Source organism: Ailuropoda melanoleuca, chromosome 8 (assembly GCF_002007445.2).
Source record: "Ailuropoda melanoleuca isolate Jingjing chromosome 8, ASM200744v2, whole genome shotgun sequence".
Lineage (NCBI taxonomy): Eukaryota > Metazoa > Chordata > Mammalia > Carnivora > Ursidae > Ailuropoda > Ailuropoda melanoleuca.
In genome coordinates this window covers 50,740,146-50,754,897 of record NC_048225.1, presented here as the reverse complement: position 1 = coordinate 50,754,897, position 14,752 = coordinate 50,740,146, and the positions used below count along the sequence as shown (strand labels likewise).

Sequence of the window (14,752 nt, the reverse complement as noted above, 5' to 3'; positions counted from 1 at the left end):
CCCCCCCCCGTGTTCTCTCTCTCTCAAAAAAACAAAAACCTTTTCTTCCGCTCCCTCCTCTCTATGTTTACCATTGCTATCAAGACCTGGCGCATATCACTTCATACCTAGATTTTAGGCCAATGACCTACCACCTAGTCCTCTCCTATCTCTCCCTCCTTCTAATCTATTCTTGCTGCTTTCATCAAGCTTACAAATCCTCACTGGTTCTGCAGTGTGTCCTCTATTCTGTTCTAACCTACTTGACCTTTCCAAGATTCTTTTTCATTATTCTCCATTAAAAACCCTCAAAAACAGAAAAACATATTGACAATACCCTTTAAGCCTAACTGATCTTGTTTCCCCCATTTGCCTTAGTCATCCCTACCCTGAGTGTTTGCTTATGCTGTAATTTCCCCCTGAGATATAATGCTTTACCAATCTTTTCCACTTAATCATTCACTACTTTATAGTGTTGTTCAACTTTCTATGTACCCATCTCCTCCCTAGCTCTTTCTTGGTAGGGACTGCTGTATTTCTTGTCCCTGTTAAAGGACTTGGCTATCACTAAACATAATAGGCACTCAAATCTAAACAAAATTGCAGCAAGCATCCTGAATCCTTATCAAATTTCTTTCTATGAAAGCTAGTCCCTTACGTCCCATACCTCTTCCCAGTATAAAAATTCAATCCAACCAACAACTAAAAGACAACATATTTTCTTGCAGTTACTACGTGGAACAAAGCAAGATAATGATACTTGGAACAGAAGGCCTTGGTTATCCTTTAATTCTGGCTGTGGTGCTTAAAAATAAACTATTATAAGGCATATAATATAAATTTCATCATTTTGGTGCCATTCAAACATTATCAAAAAAAGATTTATATCATTTTTGGGGATCAAAGTATCTCCTTAAATCAACAACGCCACGGAATGCTTCCTTCAAGGATGGCATCCATAAAATAAGTGTCTGACTTTCAACAAAAACCCATCCCTCAAAACAATTAAATGGCACTGGCCCTAGAGAGAATAAACTCAAAAGGGTTTCTAGTGTTTATGAAGCTGACCTTTTTTAATGTATGGACAGCAACATTAAAGTTCACGTTAACAAAAAAAAAAAAAAAAAAAGTCCGGCCATAACCACTGAAGGCACCCGATCTTATCTGATCTCCGAAGCAAAAAAAAAAAAAAGAAAAAAAAGAAAAAGAAAAAAGAAAAGAAAAGAAAAAGAAAGAAAAAAGGAAAATCCACTTTATACTTTAATTTATGCTAATTATTTTTAAAAGATTTTATTTATTTATTTGAGAGAGAGTGAGGGTGATGGGGGGAGGGGTACAGGGAGGGGGAGACAATCTCAAGCAGACCCCTGTGCTGAGCGTGGAGCCCCATGCAGGGGCTCCATCTCACGACCCTGAGATCATGACCTGAGCCTAAACCAAGAGTCAGATGCTTAGCAGACTGAACCACCCAGTCAGCCCTAATTATTTAATTATTTAATTAGCAATAGCATGGATAGAGCTAGAGAGTATTATGCTAAGCGAAGTAAATCAAAGACAAATACCACATGATTTCACTCAAATGTGGAATTTAAGAAACAAAACAAACCAGCAAAGAAAAAAAAAAAGGAGAGAGAGAAAGACAAACCAAGAAACAGACTCTTAACTATAGAAAACAAACTGATGGCTACTGAGGGGAGGTGGGTGGGGTGGCGGGAGAAATAGGGGTTAGGGATTAAACAGTATACATACAATGATGAAAAAAAAAAAGATTTAAAAAATTAGCAATGGAAACAACCATTTGTAGAAAAAAAACAATCTCCTCCATATTAAAAGTTTAAAAGTTTCTAGCAGATGTGAACTAGCCAACGTAACTAACTGGGAAAACATAAGCCAGGAATAGAGATGATTTAAAAAAAAAAAAAAACAAAAAACAGAAAGAAAGAAAATGTGCCCTGGTACTGACATGCATAAACTACTTCCTAAATATATCCAGAATCTAACCACATTTTAGGATCTACCATTTCAACTCTGGTCTAAACTATCATCTATCCATCTGAATTATTGCATTAGATTCTTAACTGGTTTTTCTTCTTCTGTACTTACCCACCTACCATTTATTCTCCATACAGCAGCCAGAATGATTTTATTAAAACATAAGTGATTTATGTTACTCCTTTGCATAGAACTCCGTAATGACTTTTCTCACTCAGAGTTAAAGTTCTTACGCTGTCCTGCAAAGCCTTGTATCTGAGGTTTCTAGTGGGAATGCTGCTGATTATCACAATGATTAGGGAGAGGTATTGGAGTTTAGTGGGTACTACCAGAGTTTCAAATATCCCATGCAACATTCATGTGCATTATGTGAATTTTGTTCTTTAAAAATACTCTGAATTTTCCAGAATGTACCCTCCATGCTAGTTAATGCATTCCTCCTAGGGAAGCCTGTACTTTGTCTGGTATAGAGCTCTACCAAGAATTACTCACTATAGGGGTGTCTGGGTGGCTCGGTCAGTTAAGCATCTGACTCTTAGCTCAGGTCATGATCTCAGGGTTATGGGATTGAGCCCCAAGTTAGGCTCTGCACTGGGTGTAAGGTCTAAAATTCTCTCTCCCTCTCCTTCTGTCCTTTCTGCCCCACACGTGCCTGCTTTCTCTAAAAAAAAAAAAAAAAAAAAAAAAAAAGATTTACTACATCACAAAATCCCATCACCATTAGCAACATTTTTCATGGCATTTGAGTCACTAACATAACACACCTCCCTAAGTCCTAATATACAGCTCTCAAAGTCAGCAACTCTATGTAATGGCTACTTGTATTCTAGACTTGTCATACCACAGCATTCATATAACAAAATATGCAAATTATGTTACTTTCATCTCATGTCTTCTTCATAAGGAAGTTGGGAACATTGTATTATTTTCTTTTTTAAAATTAAATGCATAAAAAGCTTCTATTATCTATATTGCACTTTAGGAGAGAAAACGGATTATTACAACATATGTTTGTTATAAAGAAGAATGTTGCACCATATGAAGTACATCATCAGAGCCCTATATAATCTGCAACTACTCCCAACCTGCTATACCAATCTGATCTCAACTCGTGCTATTCTTCCCCTCATTCACTACATCTACACTGGCCTTCATGGCTATTTCTGACCTTCCGGTTATTTATGCAGCTCCAGGCACAGGGCCTTTGTACTTGCTGTTCCTTCTAACTGGAGGATGTCCTTCCTGCAGGCATCAACATCATTTGCTCCCTCACATCCATCATGTTTTTTGAGTATCTTCTAAGTCTTTTTATGACCACCCAATTTAAACTTGAATCCCCCTGCCCAATTCCCTAACCTCCATTCCCCAAACTTTAATTTATTCCATGGTACAAATTACCATCTGTTCTGATTACTGCTGAGTAACATAGCACTCTAAAACTCAGTAGCTTAAAACAAATGTCTATTGCTCTTTCATGATTCTGTGGGTTGCCTAGGTTTATCTGGGTGGTTCTTGCTTGGAGTGTCTCATGTGGTTATGGCCAAATGGCTGCTGGGACTGAAGTCATCTGAAGGCTCAATTGGGTTAGATATCCAAGATGACTTCTTCAACTACAAGTCTGGTACCTTAGCTGGGATGGCTCAAACAGCTGGGTGCTAGCCAGGAATCTTTCTTATCACTTAGCTTTCCCACATGACTACTGTGGGCTAGCTCAAAGCATGATGGCCTCGTGGTAGTCAGTCTTCTTACACAGATGCTGGCTTGCCCGAGGGTGAACACTCCAAAAGACAAAAATTGAGGTTTTGACCTAGCCAAGGAAGCTTCATTTCTATCTTGCTCTACTGGTTACACAGAAACAGCTCAAATGAAGTGCAGGAGGGGACAACAGAAGGGTTTTAATATTGGGAAGCGGAATACACTAGGGAGCTTTTTAGACAGTTACTACAATACCTAATACACTATATATTTTACTTAACTGTGCTTCCTTCCCTTTTTACAAGTATACATAAATTCTTAAGGAAAAAAAACCTCTGTGTACTTTTTCACCATTATATTCCCAGCACAGGTCATGTACTCAATATTAGCTGAGAAAAAGAATTAATTATTACATTAAGTAAGTGATATGCATCACCCTATATTCACCCTATAGGCTTGTTTCTCACTATGGGCTTCTTTCCCTTCTTCAAACTCCTACCAATTTTACTTTCTGGAAATGGACCCGAGATGAATCTGGGTTCTTTTGTAAGCAGAAAGTGAAAGACAAAGTTGGGAGCAAAAATCAAAGACAGAAATATCAAAAAAGGTCATAAACTGCCTACTTTACCCTGTGGACATCTCTGATCACTCTAGCACCTAATTTCTCCTTGTCAGAGAACTCTCTGAGCTGACTTATAAAACAAAATGTGAAGCACATTTGACATTTAATAATTCTCTACAAATCATTCTGTATAATTATCCTAGAAAATTCAATTCAACATTTAGTTATTCTGCCTACAACTTCATGTGTCAGCTTTATCTCCCGGATAAAAAAAGATTTGAGGACCAGCTCATTTTATTTCTAAAGATTTTATTTTTAAGTAATCTCTACACCAAACATCGGGCTTGATCCCAAGGTCAAGCAAGAGTCGCATGCTCCACTGACTGAGCCAGCCAGGTGCTCTCCAGCTCATTTTAATTAAAAAAAATTTTTTTTTTGAATAAGTAATTCTCAACATATGACACAACATAAATCTGGGCATACTAGTACATACCAGAAAAAGAACATGAACTAGCTAGTGAATTTTCCTAGTTGGTAGAGGCAAAGAGCAATGGGGAGAAAAGGATGTTGGTCATAGTCATCTACCTTTTTAAGCCTTTGACTACTTTTAATGTCATATATTTAAGAGTTTCTCCAAAGGCAGTAGCTTTCAATATTGATGGCACCTGGTAAGCTTTAGAAATTCCCCATGCCAGGCTATATCTCAGACCAATTAATTTGAATTTGAGGGGGCAGAGCCTAGGCATTCATATCTTTTAATGTTTCTAGGTGAATTAAATATGCAGTCAAGACTAAGAATCACTGCTTTATATTCTCCCTTCTTCTTTCCCTCATCAGTCTCTTCTAAATAAGTAGCATTAAAAAAATGATATGGAAAAAACATTTAATTTTTTCAAAAGAAGGTAAAAAAGAGGGATTTTTTTTAAAGAAAAAAAGGACAAAGACACAAAATGTTTTAAAAAATCCAAATGCAGAAGCAATCGCAAAAAACATTAGTGGACTAAATTAAACAGGAAAAGGCCAAAGACTAAGTGATTAAATGTTTTTAAAAACCTAAGCTGTATGCTGTTTCCCAGATACATATTTTAAACAAACAAACAAACAAACAAAAAAGAGGTTAACAGTAAAAGGATGAATGATAGTAAAAAGCATGGCAAACAAATACTGATAAAAAACAAGTTGGTATGGTTAAATTACTATCAAACAAAATAGACAATAAGGCAAAAAAACGGAGCTAGAAAGGAGGAGGCCCACTACATAGCTATAGATTGATTGTATCAACAAGTAGATCTACATTTGTGTTTACCCAATCACATGGCCTGAAAAACACATAAAGCAAAAACTATAAGAAAAATGGAAAAACAGGATTTTAAATAACCAGTAAATAGCAGATAAAGTATATTAAATATCAATAAGCACATTACATATCTACACACACAATTTAATAATCTTGTTCTAATACACATATATCGAACACTGCACCCAGTAACTGAAAAATACACTTTCCAAAGATAAACAGAACATTAATACTACAAAAAATATAAAGTGTCTAGGAATAAATATAAAAAGATATTTATGATCGTTTTTTTTTAAGGATTTTTTATTTATTTGACAGAGAGCACGCGCAAGCACGCGCGAACACGCGCGAGCACACAAGGAGGGAGAGCAGCAGGTAAAGGGAGAGGGAGAAGCAGGCTCCCTACTGGGAGCCTGATTCAGGGCTCCATTCCAGGACCCTGGGATCATGACCTGAGCTGAAGGCAGATGCTTAATGACTGAGTCACCCAGGCGCCCCAAGATATTCATGATCTTTATAAAGAAAATGATTAAACTCTATTGAAAAGATCTGAAAAACTCCTAAATATAAAGAGTGATATACCATGTCCAGGGACAGGAATTCAATACCATTAAAATACCAGTCTTTCCAAACTGATCTACAGAGTCAGTGTTATTCCAATTAAAGGCCAAACAAAAAAATTTTTTTTTTGGAGCTTCTCAGGATGATTGATTAGTTTATATGCAAGAGAAAAGAATCACGAATAGCCAGGAAACTCCTAAAGAAGGGTAGGATTTGTCTTACTACATAGTAAGATTTCTCAAAGAGCTACAGCACTTGAGAGAGAGTGAGTCACTGGCATACGGATAAACCACTGGACTAGAACATACAGAAACACACATATACATGGAAACTTGATTTATGACATAGCTGGCAACTGTGATCACAGGAAGAGGAACAAATTATTCAATAAATGGTACTGAAGTGGTTATCCATTAAAAAAGAATTGGACTCTTACATTATATTCAGAACTCAATCCCAAGTAGATTAAATACATATAAGTGTAAAGCACAAACTATACAATTTTTAGGAGATAATAAAGGATTTCTTCAACAAGATTCAAAAGCACCAATCGTAAAGGAAAGCATTGAAACTTGACATTAAAATTAAGAACTCTTTACCAAAAGACAGTATTAAAAAAAAAGGCAAGTAAAAAACTGAGAAAATATCTGCAACAGTACACTCAACAAAGGGTAAATATTATCCAGAATATAAAAACACCAATATGAAAAGACAACATAATAGAAAATACTATAGAAGAGGAAATGAGTGGCCGATAATCACAAGAAAAGATTCCCAATCTCAATATTTATTAGAGAAAAGCAAACTGAAATCACATCAAGATCTCATTTTATATCCATGAGATTCTTAAAATTTTAGAAGTCTAAAACTATCAGGTGTTGGCAAGGATGTGGAACAGCACACCCTACTGGTGGGAGTTTAAATTCATTCTTCTCTAGAGGCAAAAATCTGGATTTATGTAGCAAAACTGAAGTTAAAAACATGCTCTTGCACTATTTCATATATACTCTTGAAGGCATATTGGAATCACCCAGAGAGCCTTAAAAATATTAATGCTTGAATCCCATTTCCCACAAATTTGGACTGAATTGGAACATAACACTGAGAAAACAACAAAAAAAATCAAAACAAAATCCCAAACCCAAAACCTAACTTATCACAGAATAGTGTGATTCCACTGTGTTAAGTTGAAAACAATGCAAAAAGAAACAATATTTTGCCTACAGGCACACACATGTGGTAAAACTAATTTTTTTAAAGCACAGAAAAAAATAATTGTCACGGTGGGAAAAGGGAGGGAGATGGAATGGGGAAAGAACAAAGTGGGGAATCAAAGGTACTAATAATGTTCTATTTCTTAAGTTTAGTAGTGAGTATAGGTGCATGCTTTATATGGTCTATATAGCTTGTATTATTTGGTTCCTATGTGATATTTAGTAAAATGAATTAAGCATTACTAATAGGTTACTTATACGAAAAAGAGCAGTACTTCAAATTCTTGTCAACGGTAGGCTATCAGTAAATGTTATTATTGTCCTTTCCCCAGGAAAATAAAAGGTTGTCTTGAAGAGTGGCCGAAAAGAAAAGGCTTAAGCGTGGTGCTCATCCTTAACAGTCTGCAACCTTATAAAAAATCTTGAACTTCAGAACTTTAAAGTTTTGGTATTTTTTCTCAAAAGCCAACTTCAGAAGTCAATGTGGTGTGTACAAACAGCATTTACTTTACAGCCAAACAGATCTCGTTAAAACTACAACTCTGTCCCTTACTATGTGGCTTTGGTAAGTTTGTTTGTTTTTTAATCTGAGCCTGGTTTCCTCATGTAAAAATAAAAGATAATTTATTCAACAAATATTTATAAGGCACCTACCATGTGCCAGAGAATGTGCCAGGTATTATACAACAATGTACAAGAAACAAACACATGGTTTCTGCTCTTCCAAAGGCAAACTAATTCCTACTTCAAAGGGTTGCTGAAAAGATTATATTATATAAAGGAACTTGACATGGTGCCTGAAATATACTTGGTATTCAGTAAGTGTTTTTTCTCTTTCTTTTTCTATTTGGATTACTTAAAGCTAATAAAATGGGATTACTCCTTTTAGAAATCTGGTCTAGTGGTCTAACATTACAAAAAACACCAATGAAATAACATATACGGCAGTAAAGTACTGTACAAATATTATTTGATTTAACGTACTGTATAAACATTAGATGTTATTAGTCTGATCTATCATCAGATTAAAATGCTAGCACCTAAATCAAAGTAAAACTATTTTAAAATTATGAACCCAAGCATGATTGGCTTCAGATTTCACAGTGTTTTTATATTCTTAATGATTTGACTTAAAACGTATCCTTGTAATATCTGCAATTTTCTTTTAATACGGCTAGCTTTCAAAGTCCCATTATTTTGGTGGCATTTATTATTGTAGGATTTTGTTTTTCCCATTTAAAAATATCTTGCAAATTCATGTTGCTGAGAGGCAAAACAGAAATAACTTTGTAAGTCAAATAGCACTAGCACAGTACTTTTCACAAGAAAGGAGGATTAACAAATATTTACAGGATGAAGCAAATAGTGCAGTTTTAGTCCAGTTGTGTGGCTGATGGATTAGATCGTTTTAAGAATGCACTCCACTTGGTGGATGCCGTAGGGTGGAAGAAATAGTTCAGTCTTCTGAATAAGACCTAGTAGCAACACGCTGTATCGGTTCACAGTCTGAGGGATTTTTTTCCCCCCAAACCACAGTGTTGATTCACAAAATCCTCACTTCACAGTGGAAGCAGCAAAAACATGGTTATCAAGTCGGTTCTCTTCTCAGTGCCCCGAAAACAGATTTGCTTCTCTTAATCTAGTATAGCATTTTCTTTCTTTCTCCTCTTTAATTAGTTTTTTTTTTAAAGATTTTATTTATTTATTCAACAGAGACAGAGACAGCCAGTGAGAGAGGGAACACAAGCAGGGGGAGTGGGAGAGGAAGAAGCAGGCTCATAGCAGAAGAGCCTGATGTGGGGCTCGATCCCGTAATGCCGGGATCACGCCCTGAGCTGAAGGCAGACGCTTAACCGCTGTGCCACCCAGGCGCCCCTAATTAGTTTTTTAAATGAAAAGGTAATAGATCTGGTTAAAATTGGAGAAGAAAAGTTAAAGCATTTGGTAACACACTCTGACAGATGATTCATGAGAAATAGCACTCACATACTGCTGACAGAAAAAAAAATTGGTACAAACTCTCTAGAGAAAAAGATAACAGTGACTGCCTATGGCAAAGAGAACCAGGCTAGCTGGGAGTCAGCAGTGGGAGGGAGACTAACGTTTTACTTTACCCCTTTGTAACTTTTGACCAGTGTAGTAACTTTTACATATAATTTTTGTTTTCAAGCAATACAAGCAGACGATTAAAAATTCAAAGCATATGGAACAGTAGGTCCCATGCACAGGCAAATACTAGTGTGAGTCTCTTATCTATTTTCCTAGATGTGTCCTGGGCCTTTTTCACATGCAGAAACTGGACCTCCTTAACAGAAATAAACATCCTCAAAAGAAAAAGGACTAATCTCTTCAGGATGAAAGTTCTGCAAAGCTAAAAGAGCCCAGAGAAAATATTAATTAACAAGTATCCAAGTGTCTCACCACTGTCAGTTCCCCATAAGAAGCTTGCAGTCTAGATAAGGAAACAAAATAGAGGTTAAAAACAAAAACCCCCCAAAAAGCAGTAAAGAACAACTGAATGTCCAAAGAGGCTATAGCAACTGAACACAAGGACGATAGACTTGGAAGAAGGAAAAGCTTAACATCAGCTAAAAAAGCTGTTTTGGTAAGAGGTTTGACCTGGGTTAGCCCCCATAACATCTGAAGTTTAAAAGAAACAGGTAAGAATATTAAAAAGTGCAAACATCAAGCAGAACCAAAATATGTGCCATAAGTAACTTAGCTATAAAAACTTACAAGCACCCAAATTCCTGAGGTCCAGTAACTTCTTGCTACCATTTCTATAATACACAACAATTTGGAAAAGAGAAAGTTTTGTTGCTTATATCAGTCTACTCCTGCATATTAAGTTTTATTTTTGAATAGCAATTTTAAGTTTTCATATGTGTCATCTCACTTAATCCTTACAACCTGTAAGCATTGTGTCAACCACATTTTACAAGTGAGGAAATTGAGGACTGCTGTGGTAAAAAGTAGTCCAAAGTGACAGCCTTTTTTTTTTTTCCTTTTTAACTCTCAACTTTAGCATGATAGAGCGGTAGTTCTGCAGATCCACTCCTCAGTGAAATTGATGAAAGTCACAAAATAAAAATATTAAAAAAAAAAAAAAACCCTTGCCTCCACCCTAGCCACTCAAAGTTCCTGAAAATGGTCCTAAGGACATATAGCAAATGAAGAAGCATCTATTCAAGAAAATCTACTAAAACTTGATAAGGACAAGTGGTGTTTGAATGACAACCCACTCCCCCTTCCTTCCCCAACAAAGCTCAGCATGACAGAAACTTCACTCTAGACTAATAAAACAGCCAAAGACAGAGAGCTCATTTGAACCCCTCAGGTCCCAGTTGGAGGATTACCTTAGCGTAGGGGCAGCATGCCAGCATTTCTCACCTCGCCCACAGCTACCTGCTGCTGGCGCTAAGTTCTGGGTGAGTGTGGCCAAGACGTGGCGGCTCCCTTCTTCTCCCCAGTCGCTGCTGGTCAGAAGGAAGCTCCGCCTTGGGCAAGGCACTAAGAATACTAGACCCTGATTCTCTTGTCCAGGCCCACGGGGTGGGCGAGGCAAACCCAGGAGACCTGGAGCTGCAGCCACCCACGCCATTGAGCTTGGTTCCTATTTCAGGATGTCACTTAGAGAGAAGTCCCCACTGTCCCTGCCTCCAGCACTACAGCCTTGTTCAGAGATTTTGCCTGGGGATAGAAGCAGGCCATAAAACACTTCCCCAAATCTCTTTTTTAAAGGAACTGACTTCATTTGCCACAGAATGTGGAAAAGTTCAAACCTAAGGGTGCTCTAAAAAAAAAAAAAAAAAAAAAAAAAAAAAAAAGGTCATGCTGAAAGGCAAGATAAACTGTAGACCTGCTAATCTGCTGGAGAGAAACTAAGAGACAGCAGGGGAGGAGACCTTTTGGGCTCAGGATAAATTTCAAACATTGACTTTGGAAAGTATACCTTTAAAGGACCGTAATTTTGACTGGATCAGTCTGTGAATACTGTTAAAACAATAGAGCAATCAGCCTGGAATTAGTGGAGTTTCAGAGCTGGGTGTGGTCTGGGAAAGAGACTGCCAAAGAGAGCCCAGCCTGAATCACTGCCACCTCTAGGTGTCTGTGGGCATACCCATGGCTGAGCCAGCCAGGGCCGTAATCAGAGACTTCACACTGTTAGGGGGATGCAGGGGATAGATTTGTTTCTAAAATAGAAAAGAAACTCTTATACCTCAACAACAAAAAGACAAATAAGACAATTAAAAAATTGACAAAAGACTTAAATAGACATTTCTCCAAGGATATACAAATAGCCAACAGGCACACAGAAAGATGCTCAACAACCTTGCCATTAAGGAAGTGCAAATCAAACCCACAATGAGATAATGGATCCATCAGAATGGCCATAACAGAGACTGGAAATAACAAGCGTCTGGCAAGGACGCAGTGAAAGTGGAATCCTCCGGGTGCCTGGGTGGCTCAGTCAGTTAAGTGCCTGACTTCTGATTTGGGCTCAGGTCAGGATCTCAGGGGCATGGAGTTGAGTTCCACATAGGGTTCTGCTCAGTGAGGAGTCTGTGGAGATTCTCTTCCTCCCCTACCCCCACTCGCACGCACGTGATCTCTCTCTCAAATAAATAAAATCTAAAAAAAAAAAGGGGGGGAAGCCTCATGAATATCTGGTGGGACTGTAATATGGTGCAGCCACTATGGAGAATAATTTGGCAGTTTCTCAATCAGTTAAACAGAGAATAACCATATGACCCAGCAATTGCACTCCTAGGTATATACTCAAAAGAGCTGAAAAGAAGTGTTCAAACAAAAACTCATACAAAAATGTTCACAGCAGCATTATCCATAATAATCAAAAAGTGGAAACAACTTAATGTCTCTCAATGAATAGGTATATCCACACAACATATAATTTAGTAATAAAAAGAAATGAAATTCTGATACATGCTCCAACAGAAGCCAGGCACAAAAGGCCATATATCATGTATGATTCCATTTATATGAAATATCCAGAACAAGACAGCCATAGAGCCAAAAAGTAGATTAGAGGTTACTAGGGGTAAGGGGTATGGGAGGAGAACTTTTGCTATAGAGTTTCTGTTGGAGTGATGAAAAAGTTTTAAGAAACAGTGGGAATGGTTGTACAACACTGTAAATATTATTAATGGTACTGAATTGTACACTTAAAAATGGTTAAAATGGGAAATTTTATGTTACATATATAACCACACACACATACATACAAGCAAACCAAACTAATGCCAAACTTCAACATATAGTATGAGATACAGCATGAGAATCTTAGTATGAGACTCTTCACAGTATGAGATTCAGATATAAAAGTACACGTCTTCTTGGGTTCCATTTAACAGGCTTACACTTTCAGTTCTTTCTCAGCTTTAAAAAGTATTCAAATGTATAAATTTTAAGGCTTGAATAACATTCCTATTATATGAAGTATTACTCTTAGATTTTCTCAGCCTAATTTAATTTCATAATGTGTGACCATTTATCTATCACATTTTGACATAACAGAACTGTAATTTTAAAAGCTCAAATGTGAATTACACATTTACGTATAAGTTGTAAATGTTCAAAAGCAAAAAGGAAACCCATAATGAGATACAATTTCATACCCTCTAGGTATGGCTACAATAAAAAAAAAGAAGGGCAATAATAAGGGTTGGCAATGATGTGGGGAAACTGGAACCCTCAAGCATTGCTGGTGGGAATATAAAATGGTGCAGCCACTTTGAAAAATGGTTTGGCAGCTTCCCAAAATATTAAACACAGAGTTACCATATGACTTAGCAATTCCACCCAAGAGACATGAAATCATATGCTCATCGAAATGTTTTCACAAATGTTCACAGTAGCATTATTCATAATAGCTAGAAGGTAGAAACAATCCAAATATCCATTAACTGCCAAATGGATAAACAAAATGCTGTACATCTACACAACTGTATACCCGCTGAATATAAAAGGGAATGAAGTACTGATAAATGCTACAATGTGAATGAATCTCAAAAACATTGTGCTGAGAAAAAAAGAGCTAAACACAAAAGACCCTATGTTGTATGATTCCATTCATATGAAATGGCTCCTCAAAAGGCAAATCTATAGAAAGCAGTTGAGTGGTCACCTAGAACTGGGGGTGGGGGGGTGGGAATGGCGAGAGACTGCTAATGGGTACCAGGTTTCACTTCGGGGAATTTAGATTGTAGTGATTGATGGCTGCACAATCTTGTGAATATACTAAAAACCATGGAACTGTATTGTAAGTGGGTAAATTTAATGGCATATAAAATATATCTCAAAAAAGTCTTTTTTTAAAAAAAAACCTGTTCCATGAAACATAAGAGACTATGGACTATGAGAAACAAACTGAGGGCCTCAGAGGTGAGGGGGGTGGGGGAATGGGATAGGCTGGTGATGGGTAGTAAGGAGGGCATGTATTGCACGGTGCACTGGGTGTTATACGCAACTAATGAATCATCGAACTTTATATCGGAAACCGGGGATGTACTGTATGGTGACTAACATAATAAAAAATAATTAAAAAAAATTTTTTTTAAAAAAATTTAAAAAAATAAAAAACCTGTTCCATCTTTTTGTTCCTATAGCCATCCAACTTTATTTCTTACCATTCACCAATATGAACCTTCTAATTTGTCCATCCAGAGTCCATTGAAAACCCCACACTCATTTCTGCTCACTTGTTCTCATACTGGAAATATTCTCCCTAGGTTACACTCTAGTCAGAAATTCAGAAATTTGAATATTTTCCTGCCCAAGTCAATCCTCAATGACCTAATTTTCCTCTAGATTCCATACCACCTGCGATTAAGACTGTGACTTCAAATATATACATAAAGCAGTTTCATCTTATGCTCCATCAACACTCATTTTTGCCATAATGTCTAATTCTTGCCTTTAATCTCTTTTATCGTCTCAAGACAAGCTAGCATCTTGAACACAGACGGTACAAATGTCTGCTGAATAATGTATGCATGCCTTAACAAAACTCCTCCATATGTGTTCAGTAGTACCCAAACCTTAACAAACATCCCAAGCCTTAAAGCAGGAAACAGAAAGCAGGAAAAAGAAAAAGGAACTCAAATGATGGGACAGGCTATCACGTCTCAACAGCATATTAGAGAAGTGTATGTTCTTTTTTTTTTTTAAAGATTTTATTTATTTATTTGAGAGTGAGAGAGTGAGAGAGAGAGACAGCAAGAGAACGAGCAAGATTAGTGGGGGAGAGGGAGAAGCAGGCTCTCCACCATGCAGGGAGCCTGATGCAGGACCTGATCTAACGACTCTGGGATCAAGACCCAAGCCGAAGGTAGCCACTTAACCGACTGAGCCACCCAGGAGCTCTGAGAAGCGTATGTCCTTATTGCGCATTTCAAAATGGCCTTTTACTGCTGCCCTCAAACCTGGGTGTGT

General features: G+C 37.2%; 1 protein-coding gene across 3 annotated transcripts in view; it reads right to left on the bottom strand.

The window, feature by feature from the left end:
* NARS2 (asparaginyl-tRNA synthetase 2, mitochondrial) overlaps positions 1–14,752 on the bottom strand; it is a 125,235-nt gene that overhangs the window by 94,156 nt on the left and 16,327 nt on the right. The window contains exon 1 of one of the 3 annotated variants that reach the window (XM_034666274.1): positions 10,657–10,985. The exons of 1 other annotated variant lie outside the window; for it this stretch is intronic. In XM_034666274.1, the coding sequence (XP_034522165.1) occupies positions 10,657–10,901 (245 nt within the window). In that variant the 5' untranslated portion in view covers positions 10,902–10,985. Of the gene's footprint in view, positions 1–10,656; positions 10,986–14,752 lie in introns of those variants that run through there. One more of the 3 variants, XM_034666276.1, reaches the window with a different exon arrangement.